Genomic DNA, 18,921 nt, shown 5'->3' with positions numbered 1-18,921 from the left:
TGACGCCTTCCCTCTTCATTCTACATAAGCTGATCCAATCACTGCTACCAAAAATTCCCGATCCTAGCATAACTTAATTATAGGGGGGAAAGCACACCGCAATAGGTGCGATTTGCTATGGATTTAATCAGTAAATTTACATTTTTTAACTTAAAAAAATCACAAAGAACTGGCCTTCCGAGGTAAAATGGTAATTTCAACAGGCTTATAAGAATTGTTTAACGATATTTCGGTTTTTTTATAATTTTTTCAGAGTTAAATTACTTGATTGTCATTATAAGGAAAAAAACACTTAAACTTTGTATCACACGATATGTTATTATTTAAATATTTTAAATGTGTTTAGGCTTGTGTGCTACCATCTTTTTTTTTTTTTTTTTAAGATTGAAAAATAAATAAGCCGACCTTTGTAGCCAAAAAACTAGTATTAAACTTAATAATGTTAGCCATCTATGTCTTCTATCCGATGAGAGCTCTAGGACTCGAGTCTCTAATTCGTAAACTGTAATCATGTCCTCATGCTCACTGTTAACCACTTCGTATCTTCTACCCCCTCCATGCTCATTGTTACGTTTCTGTGACTTTTGAGTAGGCTTATTGCCTGTTGAACTCAAGTTCTCCTGCTCTTCCTTGCAAGGAGACTACTCCAGCACGGGAACAACAATCAGCAACTTCACGCATGGAGGAGTTCCCAGCACCTCACATGCCCACCAGTTCAGAAATCTGTCCAGAAAAACTGAAATGCTAATTCATCATGTAATATGTCATTTGTTATAATCTGAACAAAGAACCTGCAACTTCCAATTCATCCAGGCAGAAGTAAATTTTGTTCCAGGAAAGAATCAACAGACCCAAACAAATATAATAGGCTGAAAAGGACTCCATTTGGAGTATAATTTTAATGCCCCCTTAAACAAATCTAATGATGCATGAGGAATGCAGACAATCTACACGCAAGTCTGCTTAAAGAAAATGAATTTGATCATAGTACCATATATTTATACACAATCTCAACTGAGTCACTAAATGGTGCTTGCATTTCATCTAAGCTCGATGCATCTTACCCGCAAAGGGGAAATAATCAAATATTGTCCCTATGTATTCACCTGAACTCAGAATGTTCAAATGATTCGGGACTTTCTTCAGGAGGAGATTCATGCACATTAGAATCCTCAGAAGCCTCGTAACTTGTGTATCCTTGAGAGTCCTCCGAAACTTCAAAATCCTCATAAGTTGGAGTTTCAAGAACTTCACCATCTTCTCCTTGAACAAACTGAAGCAAGTAATGAACTCCATTAACCACATCGTACACCATTAGTCCTATCCTACCTCCAACCCAACTGCCAAGGTGACTGCCAACAAGATAACCAACACGTCCAAGCCTTTCCTCACCAAGAAAACCTCCAGCATAGGCACCAACCAAGGTTCCACTGCCCCTGAGGAAACCTTCTGTCACTGTACCACCATAATAAAGAGCTTCAAAAAAGTCCCATCCAGAAGAAATAACAGGACCTATGATGCGTTTTGTTTGCCGCTTCGCCAGCTTCGCTGCCTTTGCCCCTTCTTTCTGTGCTGTTTTTGCCACATCTTGCGCAGACATTCCCTGTCCTATTGTATCAAGTAATGAACGCTCAATTGCAAGATTTCTTGCTCTCTCAACATGAGAAGATCTGATATTGTAGAAATAAAGTTTTACACCTTCTTTCACCGCACATGCTAGTGTTCCAGATCCCATGTCAAAGCAGTTAAAGATTGTAAACTTCCCACTCTGGGATGAATAATCATCCCCAACCAGTTGCCGACATTTTTCAGCTATAAAATGGAACCACATATAAGCATCTCATGTTGTGCAGAAAATTTCTAGCCGATACATTTTACATTCAATTTTGTTAAGTTCAGATGATAATTTAAGAAACCAGCCTCTGCTCTACTTTCAAAGATCCAACAACTAAGCACAGAATGGATTTGGTTAGAATCTAGACTTGATGAGAATATTGTGTTTATGCTATGAACACCTAGAACGTGCAATGCAAAGATAAAGTTGTTTGCAGGCACACACAAACACACGCCGACATTGTGAAAGAAACACATACATGCATTTTATACATTTGTAAGGTCAAACTGATTGTTCCTGATTTTGTCCTAAAACATAAGAACCACTTCTACAAAACAGTACTTACTAGATGCTCATAAGAGATAATCATTAAAACTATACCAAGCTAGGTGATCTCAACATTTAATTAGACTATTTCACATCAGCTGCATTGCCTTAAAAATTCAGAATTTGCAATCGATTTCACCGTGAACGCTCTCCAGACCCCACAAGTTTAGCCAATTAAATGAAAAAGAATTCAAAACCTCTAAATTTTGACCATCAAGCCTGGAAATTTTACCTACTTATTTACACCATCCCAATCAAATTTCACCAATATCAAAATTTCAGTACATTTACACTGATACAATCAAATTACTAAATCAGGGTGCTATCAGCATCCAGTCCTTAATCATAGATTGGATCTTTAGTAAGTAACCAACAAACCCAGATTAGAAATGAATCCCTACAACACAAAAGATCACAAATTTCACACACACAGAACAAAAAACAAAAACCAATCAAAGATCCACCAACCCATAATTCAAAAACTCAATCAAAACCAAAAACAAATCTCCTTGACCCTTAAAGATTCAGACTTTTAACCTCAAATAGAATCAAATAAAAAAACCCACAAAGAATTACACATCAAAATAACAAAAACAAGTACCTGTGATGCTAAGAGCAATGGTTCCAACTATAAAGACAAGAAACTGAACCCTCCTCTTTTGGAAATCCATAAAAACAAAACAAGTATGGTTTCTCGTGTTTGTGTTTCAAAGAACTGTTTGTTTAAGTAGTTAATGATTGAAGAAACGAATAATCTTTTTTCGCTTATTAAGCTTCAAGTTGTCTGCTTTTTTATGATAACATGTAAGAAAGGTAAGAAGATTGTTCTTTCTTCTTGCCAATGGAGACTTCGTGCATGGACTACTGAATTTATCACAAGATGCAAGGGGAGACTGAAAATTCAAAAATTCAAGAGACCACGCACCGTTTTGAACTTTTGATGGTTTGCCCATGTTGACTTTTCTTATTTATTTATTTATTTATTAATGACTTATATTTGGCAATGTGTTTTGAGTATTTGTAATTTAAAATGGCGTTAATATTACTCTCTTTTTTTTTTTATGATCTCAGTATAAAAAGTTAAAATTATTAAGAAACATTTTAAAAATATTTATGCATAAGAAAAATTGTATTATATTATTAAATACACGTGAAGTCTTTTTTATTACATTATATTATTTAATACATATTAATTGAATTTTATTCAAATTGTTCTTATTTAAATAATTATTAGTTTCTAGATGTTTAGATAAAAAATCAAACTTGAAAACAAGTTTTTTAATCATCCAAATCAAACTCATAAACCCTTTTGAACTATATCTACTAGGATTGCCTAATCAACTACCATCCACATTTATAAAATGGTTGTTTACATTATTATTTTTTTTGTATTTATTTTTAGAAAAAAACCGGTTATTTTAATTTATTTTTTTATTGTGATATTGTATCTCATTTATTTTATTAAAAAAAAGGATTATAATTTTAGGCAGTCACTGAGAAAATAATTTAAAGATTTCATGTTTTTTCCATTTTTGGAATGATTTTCTTGAATTTCAATTTTTAAGTTTGCTTTTGGTCCCATGTGTCATTATGCCATTGGTTTTCTCAAGCTAGTTAGCGTTTCACTAAATAAAAGTATATCAGTGTTATTGGATCAACGAGTCGGTGAGTCCACCCAACAAGCTACATCATCCTCTCATAGTACAATGCCTCATCGACCAGACATTACATAAGAAGGTAACATATTCTTATGGAAGGATCAAGTAAACTTCGGACAAAAAATATTACATGAAAAAACAAATACCAGCAACATGATGTAAGCTTTTGGGAACCTGATTTACTAGGAATGCCTGATGAATTACCATCCACATTCATAATATATAATATGGTTGTTTATGTTATTATTTATCTTGTATTTATTTTTAGAATATTTTTTTTTTTACTGTGACATGATTTATAACAAAAAACAAAAGTACATGGTGTCTCATTGGTTTTTTGTTTTGTTTTTTAACAAGGATTAAGGATTTTAGGCAGTCGAACAAGCACCTTTTTAACAACAAAAATGTTTTATAGATTTTATGTTCTTCCATTGTTGGATTGATCTTCATGAATCTCAATTGTTAAGTTTGCTTTCGTCCCATGTGTCATCATGCCATTGGTTTTCTCAAACTAGTTAATTGTTCCAGTAAATCGATATCTCCATTGATTTTCTCCAACTATCTTATTTAGTTTTCACACCGGCCTTCTTGGATCAATGAGTAAACAAATCGACCCATTACGTTATGCACCGAGTATCATACAATACGGGTTATGTTTTATAGTTTTCACACCGGTTTTCTTAGACTTTCTTTCCTAGAGATATTGAAGTTTTTTCAATTTTCAAGTATAATTAAATAATACTTTTAACTTTAAAAAAGACCAAAAAAAAAAAGCGTTGCCTTTAGAAGTGTTTTGATATTTTTATATGGATATTTTGTATGATTATTAGAATTATGAAGGACATTTTAGTATTTTCATAATATTTATTATTTTTTAATTGAAAAATTGCGAGTATGTGTTTCTTATACTCTGGCAAATAGGCATCGATCTTGTCATTAAAAAGGCGTGTAGGACACTTTCTAGTGGCCAAATCTGATCATTCATTATCTAACTGAATGTACAGTTGTGTCCTTTTTCATATAATGTGACACATGTAAATTAAAAATGATTGAATTGCTGCCGATGATCGATTTGTTTGTGTTCTTTCTTTCTTTTCTCTCTTTCGACAATTAAATTGCATATTTTTTTATTTGTTAAATAAAAAATGATTATTGAACTCAAAATACTTGGATAGAACATGGTTTGCTAAACCCATAACACTTGGGTTTGGTATAATTGTCATCCTCAAATAGCTTAGGTATAGACCCAAACACTTGAGTTTAATAACTCAAGTCTATCAGGCCCATGTTTGGGTGAAAAAATTTAATTTTTTTCAAATGCATGATTAGATTGCAAAAACAAGCATTACCTCATCTAAACATAATTTACATAATTTTTTATTTATATGCAGTATAATTTAACTATAAACTTCTTTTTGTTTGTACAACTTATTTTATAAATTTGTTATATTCAAAGAGAAAATAATAAAGAAAAAATATTGAGTTCTAAGTGATTTATTTCTAGTCTTTCAAAATAAACTTTTCTTTTTTGAATGCAAATAAAAATATTAATTTTATATTTTCTTCTAAGTATTAGATAGTTTTTTAAAAGGTTCATATTTTTTTTTAAATTTAAGATGTTATTATATAATCTAATTGTCAAAGATTACCACAAAAGGAGTTTATTTTATATTATAACTATTAGTATATAAGAAAATTTGAAATATATATTCATAAGAGAAAACTTTTGAATTGATACATTATATTATAGGAAAAGAAAATATTATATATCTAAAAGACTTATTGCTCTTTTAACTATCTAAATTTGTGCAATTTTATAGATGATTTCTTAATTAAAATTAAATATTAATAAAAAAATTAAGTGAATTTAGAAGTGTATATGGTTAACGTCTCAAAATAAAAAAAAAAATATTAAAATATATTTGATTAAAAAGATAATGAAAATACAAAATAAATATATTTTTTGAACATTCATAAATGATTTTTTATATTTTCACAAAAAAATTACATGAATTTAATAGGAATCTTGAATTCAACATGATTGTTAAATCTAAACTACCTGAGTCTAGCATAATTTAAAGTTTTCAAAGTTTTTGGATCTAACATAGATGTCGTATAGCTTAAAGTTCTTAAAGTTTTTGGATCTACATGGATATTAAATATATTAAATTAAACACTTGAATTTGATAAAAAATATTTTTAGATTTAATATAATTACCAGACTCAAAACACCTACATGTTGTAAAAAATTAAGTAAAAATTTTAAAATTAATCCACAATTTAATAATACTATTAAAACATTCTTTATATTTTTACAATGATAATCCATTCGTTGAAGTGCATTAATAGTAACAAGGATCATCCACTGCTTCTACTACATCATTTGCACACCTTCACGACTCAAAAAATTCAAATTTTTTATAAGAATAGAAAATATAACCCCGAGAGGTTTATTTGATTGTTAAGAAGATATGTTTACTATTTTAAATTCTTGAGTTCGGACATTAATTAAAGCGATTACGGCGAAAAATTCATTTAAGCAAACGCATCTGATCTATATCAACAATGTTCCTTTAAAATCATCAGAAATGAAATTTTAGAACACCATTTACATCAAATAAACAAAGAACACACAAAAGAATAAATATAAATAGGGTTAGGGTTTGAGAAAGATAATATACAGGTGCTGGCCAGAACGATTATGAAAGCAATAGTGAAACGAAAGGGAGAAAGTGCTTCATTTCTTCTGCTCCTTAATATTCATTATGGTTTCAGGTTACACACACACACACAAAGAGAAGTTGAAATCTCCAAAATTATTGCCATTTAAAATTGTTAATTTTTTCCTTAAAATTTTTTTTCTTTCCTGATTTTCTACCCTTTTTGTATGGGTTTCTCTACAAAGAATATAGAGTTTAAAACGGAAATTATTTCCATGTGTTGTTAGTAACAAGTTCAGCTCTAGAACCCTCACCAAGCAACTCGCCTTTGAGATTCCTGGTCGGTTTGATCACTCCCTTCTACATGCATCAGCAATTAAGCAGCTAGGTGTCGAAACATCAGGCAAAACTCCTTTCTCTAATGTTAACAAAGTTAGGTAAATGCATGCTGCTTCCCATCCTAACAATGAGCAGCAATCAATGTAGTGCGTGCTGTGACATTAGGATCCACTCCTTGTTTTGCCATACAAGAAAATAGCTCGAATGTTAAATATATGCATTGAATTGGTTAGGGGTGACAAACTCCAGCAACTGGCCAAGTGTACTCAGGAGCAGACGGACTTGTGAGAAGTACCGTATGAAGGTCAGGTTTCCAACAACCAAAATGCATCAGATTCCATCTAGATGAGCTTAAGCTTTCATGTACAAGTTCCCAGATGAAGACTCAACCAACATCCTCCCACACCAGCATTTGCATATCAAATGATATGTAATGGCGACAGTGAACAATTTATCTTCTCTTTACGTTGGTTTCAGAAACATTATATACATGTCCTTCTATGTCTGGAACAAACCCTTTCTCCATCATTTCCTCTTTAATAATCTCATAAGTTGTCCGATTAGGCACCAAACCCCTCTCCAACATCTCATTGAGAAGCCCATTTGCATCTTCAAGCCTACCCTTCAAACAAAAACCCTTGATCAGCACATTGTATGTGACAACATTTGCTTGTTTCCCTTTTCTCTCCATCCGTGTCCTCACAATCAATGCTGCCCGAAGATTTCCTTCCCTACAATATCCATCCATCAAAGTATTGTATGTCACGTGACTTGGGTTTAATCCTTTTTCAAACATCTCATCCAAGAGTTTCACTGCCTTTCTCGATTCCCCTTTTTTGCATAACGAATCTATCAGTATGTTATATGTGACAACATCAGCACTCAATTTCTTACTGACCATTTCATTGATAAGATTCCGGGCTGCTTTCACATCTCCCTTACTACATAAACCAGCAATCAAGCAGTTGTATGTTGAAACTTCAGGGAAAATCCTTCTATCTATCATCATATTATATAGTGCAAATGCATCTTCCATCCCTCCATCCTTACAGTAAGCATCAATCAGCGTGGTATATGTCATGGCATTAGGATCTACTCCTTGTTTTTCCATATCATTAAATAAGTTGATTGCTTCGTTCACTGTTTTATTCTTACAGAAGCCATTTATAAGCACATTATGAGTCACAACATTCGGCTCCAAATCAGAACTAACCATTTGATCCCGTAAAGCAACAGCCTCATCAACCTTTCCATCACTGCACAACCCATTAATCAGTATATTATATGTCACAACATTTGGTCTCAAACCCTGCCTTTGCATTTCTCCAAACACCCTCATAGCACCTGACACATTCTCATCCTTGCAAAACCCATCAATCAAAATATTATAAGTAACCTCATTTGGACAAATTCCTTTCGCTACCATCTCCTTCAAAATAGCATCAGCTTTATACATCTTCCCAATTCTACCCATCTTACAATACCCATCAATGAGAGTATTATATGTAATCACATTCGGAGAAACTCCCCACACTTTCATATCCTCAATAACATCACCAGCCCTATTCAATTTCCCAACTTTACACAACCCATTAACCACAATATTAAAACTAATTACATTAAGCTCAATCTTCCTCTTAATCATTTCCCTATACACAAACTCCATATCCCCATTTTCACTCTCCTTAACCAAACCACTCAACAATGGATTACAAGAAATCAAAGACAGCTTAAAACCATAATCACCAGCTCTCTTAAATGCCTCAAAACCCCTTAAAATCTTCAAATTTCGCACATATGCTAATACCAACATATCAGCTAATATTGAATTAACACAAAAGGAATCACCACTCATAGGAATAGCATGAAATATAGCAGAAACTGAATAATCCTTCTCATGCTTAACAAACTTATCTAAAAAAGATCTAATCTTTGAATACTTCTTGGTAAGTGCAAGTGAGTTTAAGATTCTAAAAGTGAGTTCTAGTGAGTGTGAAAGCTTAAACTCTTTCTGTGACCAAGTAAAGTACCTTAAAATGAGTTCTGGATCAGCTCCAGAATTGAGCAACTGTTGAAGGAGCGTGTTGGGGTCTGTGTTTTGGAGATGGGCTTTGAGTTTTGACCAGTGTTGGTTTGATATAATGTTTGTAATGGCGGGGCTGAGGGATTCGTCTAACGATAATGCACTGAATTGCCTTTTTCCTTGTTTGTTTCTCGGGAAAATGGTTCCTTGTAGAAATCTTCCCTGGATCTTGCTGATTTCTATTTCTTTCTTCACCAACTCCAGAGTGAGTTTCAAACATTTATACACCTATAGCAGAATAGCAAAAGGATGGAGATCCACATCTTACACCATATAAATGTCCGCAGAAAATGTTCACTAATAAATCACACATCAAAACTCAAAACTAGCCAAAACAGTTTCTATTACACCAATGCGATTCAGCAAGTATAGCTTACTCCTATCCACCCTAGCGTTTATTCTTCTTCAAAAACTCAAAACAATCACATATTCATATCACAAATTCCAAAAAAGAAATTAACTTTGGCAAACCAATGCACAATTATAAACCTCAAATACTAAACAGGATAATTACCTCTCATTAACCACACAAATCAAAAACCCGTTTTTGTCACTTCCCAAACCAAAACATCACACTCCATTTATATTGCTAAACAGTTTCTAAATGGAAAAAAAATAAAAATAAAATCTCTTGTTTAGACTCCAATTCATTATCAAACTAATAAAGCCTCCCTCTCTGAAAAGCCAAAACAGTTTCTACAACACCAATACGATTCAACAAGTATAGCTTACTCCTATCCACCCTATTATATCCTCTCTTCAAAAACTCAAAACAATCACATAATATCACCACAAATGCCAAAAACAAAAAGTAACTTTGGTAAACCAATGCACAATTTTAAACCTGAATCATTAACAAAACGAAAAGCCCATTTCAGTCCCCTCGTAGAAAAACTAAATTGAACTCTAAAACCCTAAATAACACATAAAACCCACCATTTTCCTTCTCTTTCTCTAACTTCTCCACACTTTCTCAGCATCCAAACAAAACCCAAAACCCCAAAATCATAAAAAGTTCAAAACTTTATTACACTTACCGGTAAATAATCCTCTAGTCTAGGATTAGAAGGCACAATAGCCGAGGAATCACTAGCATCCGCAGCACCAACTTCAGCCTCTGTCTCGCTGGCACCACTCCTGACCTCCACCTCAGCAAACCCACCTCCATCGCCGGCATCGCCGGAAGAAGAACCACAGAAAAAGAAGGCTCTTTGATAAAAACTAAGACTTTTATGGTTCCTCTGAGCCAAACCCGTGAGTGAACTCAGAGAATTTACAAAGGAACTCGGTTGTGACTCGGTGGTGACTCGGAGACATGGGGATGTTAGGTGGGTTTGGATTTGGCGAGAAGTGGAAGACAGGAGCTTTAGCATTGTCTTGTGTTTTTTTGTTGTTGTTAATTTTGAGTCTCCATTGGAGGAGGAGGAGGAGGAGGAGGAGGAGAAAGTTGTGGATGTTTTTGGAGTTTCGTAGGAAGCAAAGCCCAGCGTGAAACCCTTTTTAAGTTTTGTGTTCCTTGAAGTTTTCATTTATAGATGGACAGTTTGGTCCTATAATTTAGGTTCAAGTACTGATATGTCCTCCTTCTTTGAGAGAATTTTGGCAATACCGACCTCTAAAACAAATTAAACGAAGTAGAAGGGAAAAACACTGCATTTAGATTAAGCGTACTAACCTAAATCATAGGACCAAACTGTCCATCTATATAAACAATAACCTCAAGGAACACAAAACTCAAAAAGGGTTTATGCAGGGCTTTGCTTCCTACGAAACTCCAACAACATCTATCACTTTCTTCTCCTCCTCCTCCTCCAATGGAGACTCAAAATTAACAAAAAAAAAACCCACTATTTTCCGATTCTGCTCTTTACTTCCCTTAAACTCCCAACAACACAAGACAATGCTAAAGCTCCTGTCTTCCACTTCTCGCCAAATTCAAACCCACTTAACATCCCCATGTCTCCGAGTCACCACCGAGTCACAACCGAGTTCCTTTCTAAAGTCTCTGAGCTCACTCACCGGTTTGACTCAGAGGAATCATAAAAGTCTTAGTTTTTATCAAAGAGCCTTCGTTTGCTCTGGTTCTTCTTCCGGCGATGGCGGCGACGGAGGTGGGTTTGTTGAGGTCGAGGTCAGGAGTGGTGCCAACGATACAGAGGCTGAAGTTGGTGCTGCGGATTATAGTAATTCTTCGGCTATTGTACCTACTAATCCTAGACCAGAGGATTATTTAACGGCAAGTGTAATAAAGTTTTGAACTTTTTATGATTTTGGGGTTTTATTTGGATGCCGAGAAAGTGTGGAGAAGTTAGAGAAAGTGAAGGAAAATGGTGGGTTTTATGTGTTGTTTAGGGTTTTGGAGTTCAATTTAGTTTTTTTAGGAAGGGACTGAAATGGGCTTTTCATTTTGATAATGATGAGTAGAGTTTGATTATGATAATGTTGTAGAGCATTTTCAGGTTTAAAATTGTGCATTGGTTTACCAAAGTTACTTTCTATTTGGCATTTGTGGTGATATTATGTGATTGTTTTGAGTTTTTGAAGAAGAGGATACAATAGGGTAGATTGGAGTAAGCTATACTTGTTGAATCGTATTGGTGTTATAGAAACTGTTTTGCTTGTCAGAGAGGGGAGGCTTTATTAGTTTGGTAATGAATTGGAGATTAAACATGAGATTTTTTTTTAAAATTTCGATTTAGAAACTGTTTACCAATATAAATGGAGTGTGAAGTTTTGGTTTGGGAAGTGTCAAAAACGGGTTTTTGATTTATGTGGTTAATGACGTAATTATGCTCTTCAGTATCTGAGGTTTATAAATGTGCATTGGTTTGCCAAAGTTACTTTCTTTTTGGAAATTGTGATATATATATATATATATATATATGTTATTGTTTTGAGTTTTTGAAGAAGAGTAAACGATAGGGTGGATAGGAGTAAGCTATACTTGCTGAATTGCATTGGTGTAATAGAAACTCTTTTGGCTAATTTTGTGAATGTTCTGAGATTGATTGATTCTTTTTTTCATGTGAGTTAATCTCTTGTGGTTTTTCTTTTGGCAGGTGTTGGCATTGCCATTACCACACAGACCTCTTTTCCCTGGTTTCTACATGCCAATATATGTAAAGGTATAGCATGTTTTCTTGGTAAATTGCTGTGTATTTTTCTGACATTATTACTGGGAGTCTGTTAGCCATGCGAGTGACAGGAAAGGGTAAAAAATGGTTTAGTCTGTCCATGCCTTTTCACATCATATTCACTAATATCTTTGTTGATAGGATACCACTTTGCATGTCAATCTGTTGGATATGTTGTGATGAAACTTTGAACTTGCATCGTTTACAATTAGTTCTTACCAATGCATGACATTTTTGTGCAGGATCCTAAATTATTGGCAGCTTTACAAGAAAGCAGAAAAAGGCAAGCCCCCTATTGTGGCGCTTTTCTTCTTAAAGATGAGCCAGATACTGATCCCAGCATTGTAACTGGTTCTGAATCCGAGAAAAATATAGGTGATCTTAAGGGAAAGGATTTGTATAATCGTCTGCATGAAGTTGGCACACTTGCTCAGGTGTTAAGTTTTGTTCCTAATTTCTTTTTCCCTTTTGCCACAAAGAGTTGCTGCTTCAGAATAAAACAACGATAAGAAAATTTTACATGTGCCTTTGTCATTTAATCTTTAACATGCTATTCCAGATAACAACCATTCAAGGAGACCAGGTTATCCTTATTGGTCATCGGCGACTTCGGATAACTGAAATGGTGAGTGTGGATGAACTTGTCATTTTATTTTTGCTTGGACTTTCAAAAAGCATTATGTTATTCTATTCTATTAATATGTCCAGTTAGCTGCAAAATTCTCTATACTGAAATAGTATTGGCTTTTGTACAGGCCAGTGAGGATCCATTAACTGTTAAAGTTGATCATCTCAAGGTATTGATTTTTCCAAATTTTATGATTGAATGTTTAAGTAAAGTTAAGGGTTCACACATGCAAATGATGCTCATGCACCTTCTCATCCATGCTCTTGCTTTTCTTTGTGTTCAGGACAAACCATATAACAAGGATGATGATGTCATAAAGGCAACATCTTTTGAGGTTATATCAACCCTGAGAGATGTTCTGAAGACAAGTTCACTTTGGAGAGATCATGTTCAAACATATACACAGGTTTGTTCCTCTCTCAAGATTTTCTGTGATCTGTCTTTCCTGTGCAAATTGTGTTATGGTTTTGACTAGGGCCCTTGGAAAGCTTGTCTCTATCTGAAACTTCTTCTCCTAAATTTTTCAATTTTTGTACAAGGGAGCCTTCCTTCTATTATCATGGTTATCATTTATAATATTTATTACCATGTGATGATCCTACATCTGGTTCTCAAGTCTAAGTTTCCTTTCAATTTTTAGTTTTTGCTGCTTCCAGAAATGTGAATCTATGAAGTAGTAACTTGGTTTCCACTCAGTGTAAGCTTTCCTTTTGATTTTTACGATAACAGGTTGAAACCAAAAGTGGGTTCTATACAATTATGTGTGCTGGTTTTTTGTTGTTGTCTGCACATGGTCTCTTTGCAATGTAGTAATGATTGTAATGCAGCACAACGGTAATTTCCAGAAGTATAGTTTCATACACAAATGTCACAATGTTTATTGATTGGATCAATTGGGTTTTCAAATTTTCTTACAGCAGGTTCTCTTTTCCCTCTCAACATTTGCAGCATGTAGGTGACTTTAACTTTCCAAGGTTAGCAGATTTTGGGGCTGCAATATCAGGCGCGAGCAAGTTGCAGTGCCAAGAAGTTCTTGAAGAGCTGGATGTAAGTAGCAGTATAATTATAGTCTGGTGAAGATCCTTGTGTCACTGGCAATGCACTTGATGTTTAATTCTTTTAGTACATGAAATCTTTAAGACAATGGAATGGTGAAAAAGGAATTCAGTCTGACGAGAACTTCTTTGGTATTTGATTACCCTTCGTTCGAATTCTGGACATGTTTAATTCTTCTTCTTCTTCTTCTTCTTCTTAGTTGATTGGTTGGTGATTACATTATTTTTTTTTAACTCTAGGAAGTGTTGAAAAAATTCAAACTAGATAAATGGTGGAATAGTGTTGCCATAGAATTATTACTGCTATTATTAATGAAAGATCTATGTCCGATTCATTAATCAATCAAATTTATTGGATTCATTGGTGATTCTTCCTGTGTTGTGTTTCTAAGAGAGGATTCACAGGTGATTTACTATAAGGAAAACACGTCAGATTGTGTCTGGTATATTTTGTAATCACTGAGCAGATTCTTTTCTTAAAGTTAAATAATATAATAAAAAAGAGTTGAGTGTTTTTTTTTTTTTTGAAGCTGTTTGGATAGCAGTTATAGGAATACTGTTGAAGCTATGGAAATTTAACCCAAACTTGCTGCAATTCAAGAGCACAGTTTTGATGTAATTTACTTGTGAACATTTTCTGCTGACATTTATATGGTGTAAGATGTGGATCTTCATATCCTTCTGCAATTCTGTTGTAGGTGCATAAACGTTTGAAACTAACTCTGGAGTTGGTGAAGAAAGAAATTGAAATCAGCAAGATCCAGGTACTCCATTAATTATTTTGTGACTCCATATATGTATCAAAGTCCATTGTTCTGACTCTCATTCATTAACTTTCTGGAGTTGCTTTAGGAATCTATTGCAAAAGCAATTGAAGAGAAGATTAGTGGTGAGCAGCGCCGCTATTTGTTGAATGAACAACTCAAGGCCATAAAGAAGGTATATGGTCTGCTGACATGTTTATTATCTTTGATACCTTATTCTTATATTAACTAATATAATTGGGAAATGGATTTAAAGGAGTCGTATTTATTACATTAGACTTCACTGGTATATAACTTGCCTAAATGCAGGAACTGGGATTGGAGGCAGATGACAAAACAGCACTTTCTGGTTAGTTCTGGTTTGATTAGCCTTTGTTGGAATTGCATGGCTATTGATGGTGTTACACTTAAAAACCTCAAGGTTATTAAATTCTTAGAAGCATAAGTTAAGCAAGAAATACGTATTGCATAGTGTGGTTCTACTTACTCTCAAATGACATCATATTTACTCTGAAAGGCCTGATGCCACTGTTACTTGTATAATTCATGTTTTTGAATGCTTTGATTGCTTGCTGCCTGTCCTAAATGGTTATACTCAAGCTACTTTTTTTTCATTGTTTGATTTGATTATCACTCCTGGCTCCTGCGTTATGGATATAATCAGTTGTTGTAGATTTTATTTATTTCGGTATCCATTTAAATAATTTCTTCTCAATTGCTGCAGCAAAGTTTAGGGAAAGGCTTGAACCAAACAAGGATAAAATCCCAGTGCATATTTTGCAAGTTATAGAAGAAGAGCTCACGAAACTGCAGCTTTTAGAGGCTAGTTCAAGTGAATTTAATGTCACTCGTAATTATTTAGATTGGTTGACTGCATTGCCTTGGGGAAGTTACAGGTTTGTTTCTCATTAAGCTAGGTCCTCGTAAATTTCTCAAGGAAAAAAAATTATCTTGCAAGGGTCTACTTAATTGAGTTGTTAAGGTATTGATAGGTTTTAAATATTTGTTTGATTTCTTATATTTTTTATTATTTGAGTGCAGTGATGAGAATTTTGATGTTCTTCGGGCACAGAAGATTCTTGATGAAGATCATTATGGATTAACTGATGTTAAGGAAAGGATATTGGAATTTATAGCTGTTGGCAAACTCAGAGGAATTTCTCAAGGTTGGTTTATATCAATCATCCTCAATCTGAATGACTATACTAGTAAGCAGCATCAAAACGTAATAATTTTTTCCAAGCACATTGCAGGAAAAATCATCTGTCTCTCTGGTCCACCTGGAGTGGGTAAAACCAGCATCGGGCGATCAATTGCACGTTCATTGAACAGAAAGTTCTTTCGGTTTTCAGTAGGAGGGTTGTCTGATGTTGCTGAAATTAAGGTAGTTAAATATAATTATTTTTCCAGTGAGATAACATGCAATGCGCTTCATTTTTCCATTTTTGCTAAGAACACTTTTATCTAACACTAATATGTCCAGGGGCATCGTCGAACCTATATTGGTGCAATGCCAGGAAAGATGGTGCAGTGCCTGAAAAGTGTGGGAACTGCTAACCCTCTTGTTCTGATTGATGAGATTGACAAGGTAGTTTCAGTTCACAGGGTCAATTTACTTTTGGATTCGGTGTCACTGTTTCTTTTTCTCTTCCCAAATATTTCTTTTGTTGTATATCAGTTATGGTGAGATCTCTGCTTTCGAAATATGAATTATTCATGATGGTGAATACTTTTCCTATTGTTGAGAATAAGTTTGCTTATTTGTGGCAGTTGGGAAAAGGGCACGCTGGGGATCCAGCAAGTGCTTTATTGGAGTTGCTTGACCCAGAGCAAAATGCCAATTTTCTGGATCACTACCTTGATGTTCCAATTGATCTATCAAAGGTTGGTTAATGTAGTGATTTGCAGACACCTTTGTTTTCATTGTGGCCATATTTTTCTTATATTCAATGTGCTATGTTGTTGTTTAAAGTGCAGTAGTTAACAAAATTTTCCTGTTTTATTACTTTATTTAATGGGAAAAGTTCCATGCTCCACCTTGAAACATGCTTGACATTTGTGATTTCTACCCATCTTGTATATTCATGCACCAAAAACATAGATCATAAAAAATGATGGGAGAGTTGTCATGCCTGTTATAGGGAGGGAGGTTAGTAATCAGCTATGCTACAAAATTACACTCTACCTATATGCATTATGTCATGCTGAATGCTCGCACTCCTTGTGTTCTAAAAAATTTCTTTGTATTTTGCTAGTTTAATTTGTTTCCTTTATTCTGTTTTGCAAGTTGAATTTGTGTCTATATTATTAGGAGTTGGAACATGTCAGATTTTGTGGTGTCTTTCTTTGGAATTCTCGTAAGTTTTTGCTTGATCCCTTGGAAATTTTATGCAGGTTCTCTTTGTGTGCACAGCAAATGTTGTGGACATGATACCCAACCCCCTTTTGGATAGGATGGAGGTAATTGCTATTGCTGGGTATATTACAGATGAGAAAGTGCACATTGCCAGAGATTATTTGGAGAAGGCTACACGTGAAGCATGTGGCATCAAACCTGAGCAGGTCTCTCTCTCTCTCTGGATGAATGATCTTTCTCTTGTTTTGTATTCCATCACCATATCATTTGCATGGTAAAATAATCAATGCGGGAATAGTCATTAGATGGCAGGTCGCCTTCAGATGGAATTTTAGCACATGGATGTACGGATATTTTTTTGACACCATGTTAGCAATTATTACTTCCTACTGCTTTTAGATTGTTTTGCTTAATATATCGTCTACCCATGGAACTCACATTACTTAATGTTTCCAGGTTCAAATAACTGATGCTGCTCTTCTTGCCCTGATAGAGAATTATTGCCGAGAAGCAGGGGTTCGTAATCTTCAAAAGCACATTGAAAAAATTTATCGCAAGGTTTGTTAAGTCACAGCTAAACACTTAGAGAAAAAAACATTATTCATGGTAGTTCCAGAGGTTGCCTTTCTCATGTATTCCTTGCCCAGGGAATGTCTGCATGCAATTTGGCATGCCATTTGAAACATATTTCAACAATGAAATGTCTTGCCTTATTTTTGTCATTGCCTGCCAGATTGCACTGCAACTCGTGCGGCAAGGAGCAATAATTGAATCTGCAGTTCCTGTGGCAGAACTAAATGAAGCAAAAGTTGAATGTATTGAAACCTCCACAGAATCAGTAGATGTTAGCAGTAACAAACAAAATAATGAAACCCCTGAAGAAGCTGAAATTGTTCACACAGGTCAAACCCTTGAAGAAGCTGAGATTGTGCAGATGAATCCCCAACCTGATGACTTACAGAGTTCCACTGACCAGCCTACTGATTCAAAGGTATCTTGAAGATTATATGCTGCTAGAGAATTTGGTGTCAGCTTTCAGGCACTGCACTTGCATTTTGAGCATGGCTAAGATGGGTTTTTAAAAGAGTTGTTTTTGGAAAGTTGTTTCTTATCTGCCTTGTGCTCTCCCATCAGCAATTATTTTCAAATCCAGATTCTCAGTTTCAATCTGGAGTTCTTTTTCTTTTTTTTTTGTGTGACAGGATGCAACTGAAACTGAGAAAATTGAGGAAAGTGAAGTGACTAAGGCCATTGAGAAGGTGCTAATTGACACATCAAACCTAGTTGATTTTGTTGGCAAACCTGTTTTCCATGCTGAGCGCATCTATGATCAAACTCCAATTGGGGTTGTGATGGGCCTTGCATGGACTGCAATGGGTGGGTCCACCTTGTATATAGAGACCACTCAGGTTGAGCAAGGAGATGGGAAAGGAGCCCTTAATCTCACTGGTCAACTTGGAGAAGTAATGAAAGAAAGTGCCCAAATTGCTCACACAGTTGCAAGAGCGATATTGCTTGAGAAAGAACCAGATAACCTCTTTTTTGCTAATACCAAGCTTCACCTTCATGTCCCTGCTGGGGCCACCCCAAAAGATGGACCTAGTGCTGGTTGCACCATGATCACATCCTTGCTATCTCTTGCCATGAAGAAGCCTGTCAGAAAAGATCTAGCAATGACTGGGGAAGTTACATTGACAGGAAAAATTCTTCCTATTGGTGGGGTATGCTATACGAACCTCCTTTTCTCTTGCTGTATTTGATATCCTACTCTTTAGTGATTCCTAAAATTACTCTAGCTACACCAAGTTTTAGGTATGTACAGTAGCTGATACTTGTATTGGTTGGTCATCACTTCCTATTTGCAGCTTACCGAATGCTTTATATATATATATATACATGCCATGCCTTGTCATATAGTTGTATGTTTCTTTATAACACATTTTTGTGCTCTAATGTGGCATTTCATATGTTTTGATGCGTTTTTTAGAATTTATGTGACTACAAAATTTTGTCAAATCACCCCAACTCATATAGACTGCACTGCTGAATTTTGAACCCCACACCCCCCCCCCCCCCCAACACA

The 18,921-nt window shown here is 34.8% G+C and overlaps 3 protein-coding genes across 3 annotated transcripts in view; 1 reads left to right on the top strand and 2 right to left on the bottom strand.

The window, feature by feature from the left end:
* Positions 1 to 948: 948 nt before the first annotated feature.
* Positions 949 to 3,085, bottom strand: LOC105135642 (uncharacterized). Its single transcript, XM_011040619.1, has 2 exons — positions 2,763 to 3,085; positions 949 to 1,812 (listed from the first exon to the last, which is right to left on the bottom strand). Exons 1-2 carry the CDS (start codon positions 2,830 to 2,832, stop codon positions 1,103 to 1,105), a joined length of 780 nt encoding a protein of 259 aa, XP_011038921.1. The 5' UTR covers positions 2,833 to 3,085; the 3' UTR covers positions 949 to 1,102.
* A 3,443-nt stretch (positions 3,086 to 6,528) lies between these two features.
* On the bottom strand, positions 6,529 to 10,384 carry LOC105135641 (pentatricopeptide repeat-containing protein At1g09820-like). Its single transcript, XM_011040618.1, has 2 exons — positions 9,939 to 10,384; positions 6,529 to 9,129 (listed from the first exon to the last, which is right to left on the bottom strand). The coding sequence occupies exons 1-2, from the start codon at positions 10,272 to 10,274 to the stop codon at positions 7,270 to 7,272; spliced, it is 2,196 nt and encodes a 731-aa protein (XP_011038920.1). The 5' UTR covers positions 10,275 to 10,384; the 3' UTR covers positions 6,529 to 7,269.
* A 240-nt stretch (positions 10,385 to 10,624) lies between these two features.
* LOC105135640 (lon protease homolog 1, mitochondrial-like) overlaps positions 10,625 to 18,921 on the top strand; it is an 8,931-nt gene continuing 634 nt past the window's right edge. Inside the window, exons 1-19 of the mRNA XM_011040617.1 lie at positions 10,625 to 11,137; positions 11,961 to 12,026; positions 12,278 to 12,469; positions 12,595 to 12,660; positions 12,791 to 12,832; positions 12,947 to 13,069; positions 13,612 to 13,710; positions 14,417 to 14,482; positions 14,571 to 14,657; positions 14,792 to 14,831; positions 15,207 to 15,378; positions 15,524 to 15,648; positions 15,736 to 15,866; positions 15,966 to 16,070; positions 16,253 to 16,366; positions 16,877 to 17,044; positions 17,295 to 17,396; positions 17,572 to 17,829; positions 18,041 to 18,559. Of these exons, the coding sequence (XP_011038919.1) occupies positions 10,649 to 11,137; positions 11,961 to 12,026; positions 12,278 to 12,469; positions 12,595 to 12,660; positions 12,791 to 12,832; positions 12,947 to 13,069; positions 13,612 to 13,710; positions 14,417 to 14,482; positions 14,571 to 14,657; positions 14,792 to 14,831; positions 15,207 to 15,378; positions 15,524 to 15,648; positions 15,736 to 15,866; positions 15,966 to 16,070; positions 16,253 to 16,366; positions 16,877 to 17,044; positions 17,295 to 17,396; positions 17,572 to 17,829; positions 18,041 to 18,559 (2,964 nt within the window). The 5' untranslated portion in view covers positions 10,625 to 10,648. The remainder of the gene's footprint in view (positions 11,138 to 11,960; positions 12,027 to 12,277; positions 12,470 to 12,594; positions 12,661 to 12,790; positions 12,833 to 12,946; positions 13,070 to 13,611; positions 13,711 to 14,416; positions 14,483 to 14,570; positions 14,658 to 14,791; positions 14,832 to 15,206; positions 15,379 to 15,523; positions 15,649 to 15,735; positions 15,867 to 15,965; positions 16,071 to 16,252; positions 16,367 to 16,876; positions 17,045 to 17,294; positions 17,397 to 17,571; positions 17,830 to 18,040; positions 18,560 to 18,921) is intronic.

Source organism: Populus euphratica, unplaced genomic scaffold (assembly GCF_000495115.2).
Source record: "Populus euphratica unplaced genomic scaffold, PopEup_1.0 scaffold271.1, whole genome shotgun sequence".
Taxonomy (NCBI): domain Eukaryota; kingdom Viridiplantae; phylum Streptophyta; class Magnoliopsida; order Malpighiales; family Salicaceae; genus Populus; species Populus euphratica.
The sequence above is the reverse complement of the archived record's forward strand: the minus strand, read 5'-3'. Positions and strand labels throughout refer to the sequence as shown.

Excerpts from the sequence above, each read along its gene's own strand:
- LOC105135642 (XM_011040619.1), bottom strand. The coding sequence starts at position 2,832 with ATGGATTTCCAAAAGAGGAGGGTTCAGTTTCTTGTCTTTATAGTTGGA. Across the intron at positions 1,813-2,762 it reads CATTGCTCTTAGCATCACAG|CTGAAAAATGTCGGCAACTG; the intron begins GTACTTGTTTTT and ends TCCATTTTATAG.
- LOC105135641 (XM_011040618.1), bottom strand. The coding sequence starts at position 10,274 with ATGCTAAAGCTCCTGTCTTCCACTTCTCGCCAAATCCAAACCCACCTA. Across the intron at positions 9,130-9,938 it reads GACTAGAGGATTATTTACCG|GTGTATAAATGTTTGAAACT; the intron begins GTAAGTGTAATA and ends ATTCTGCTATAG.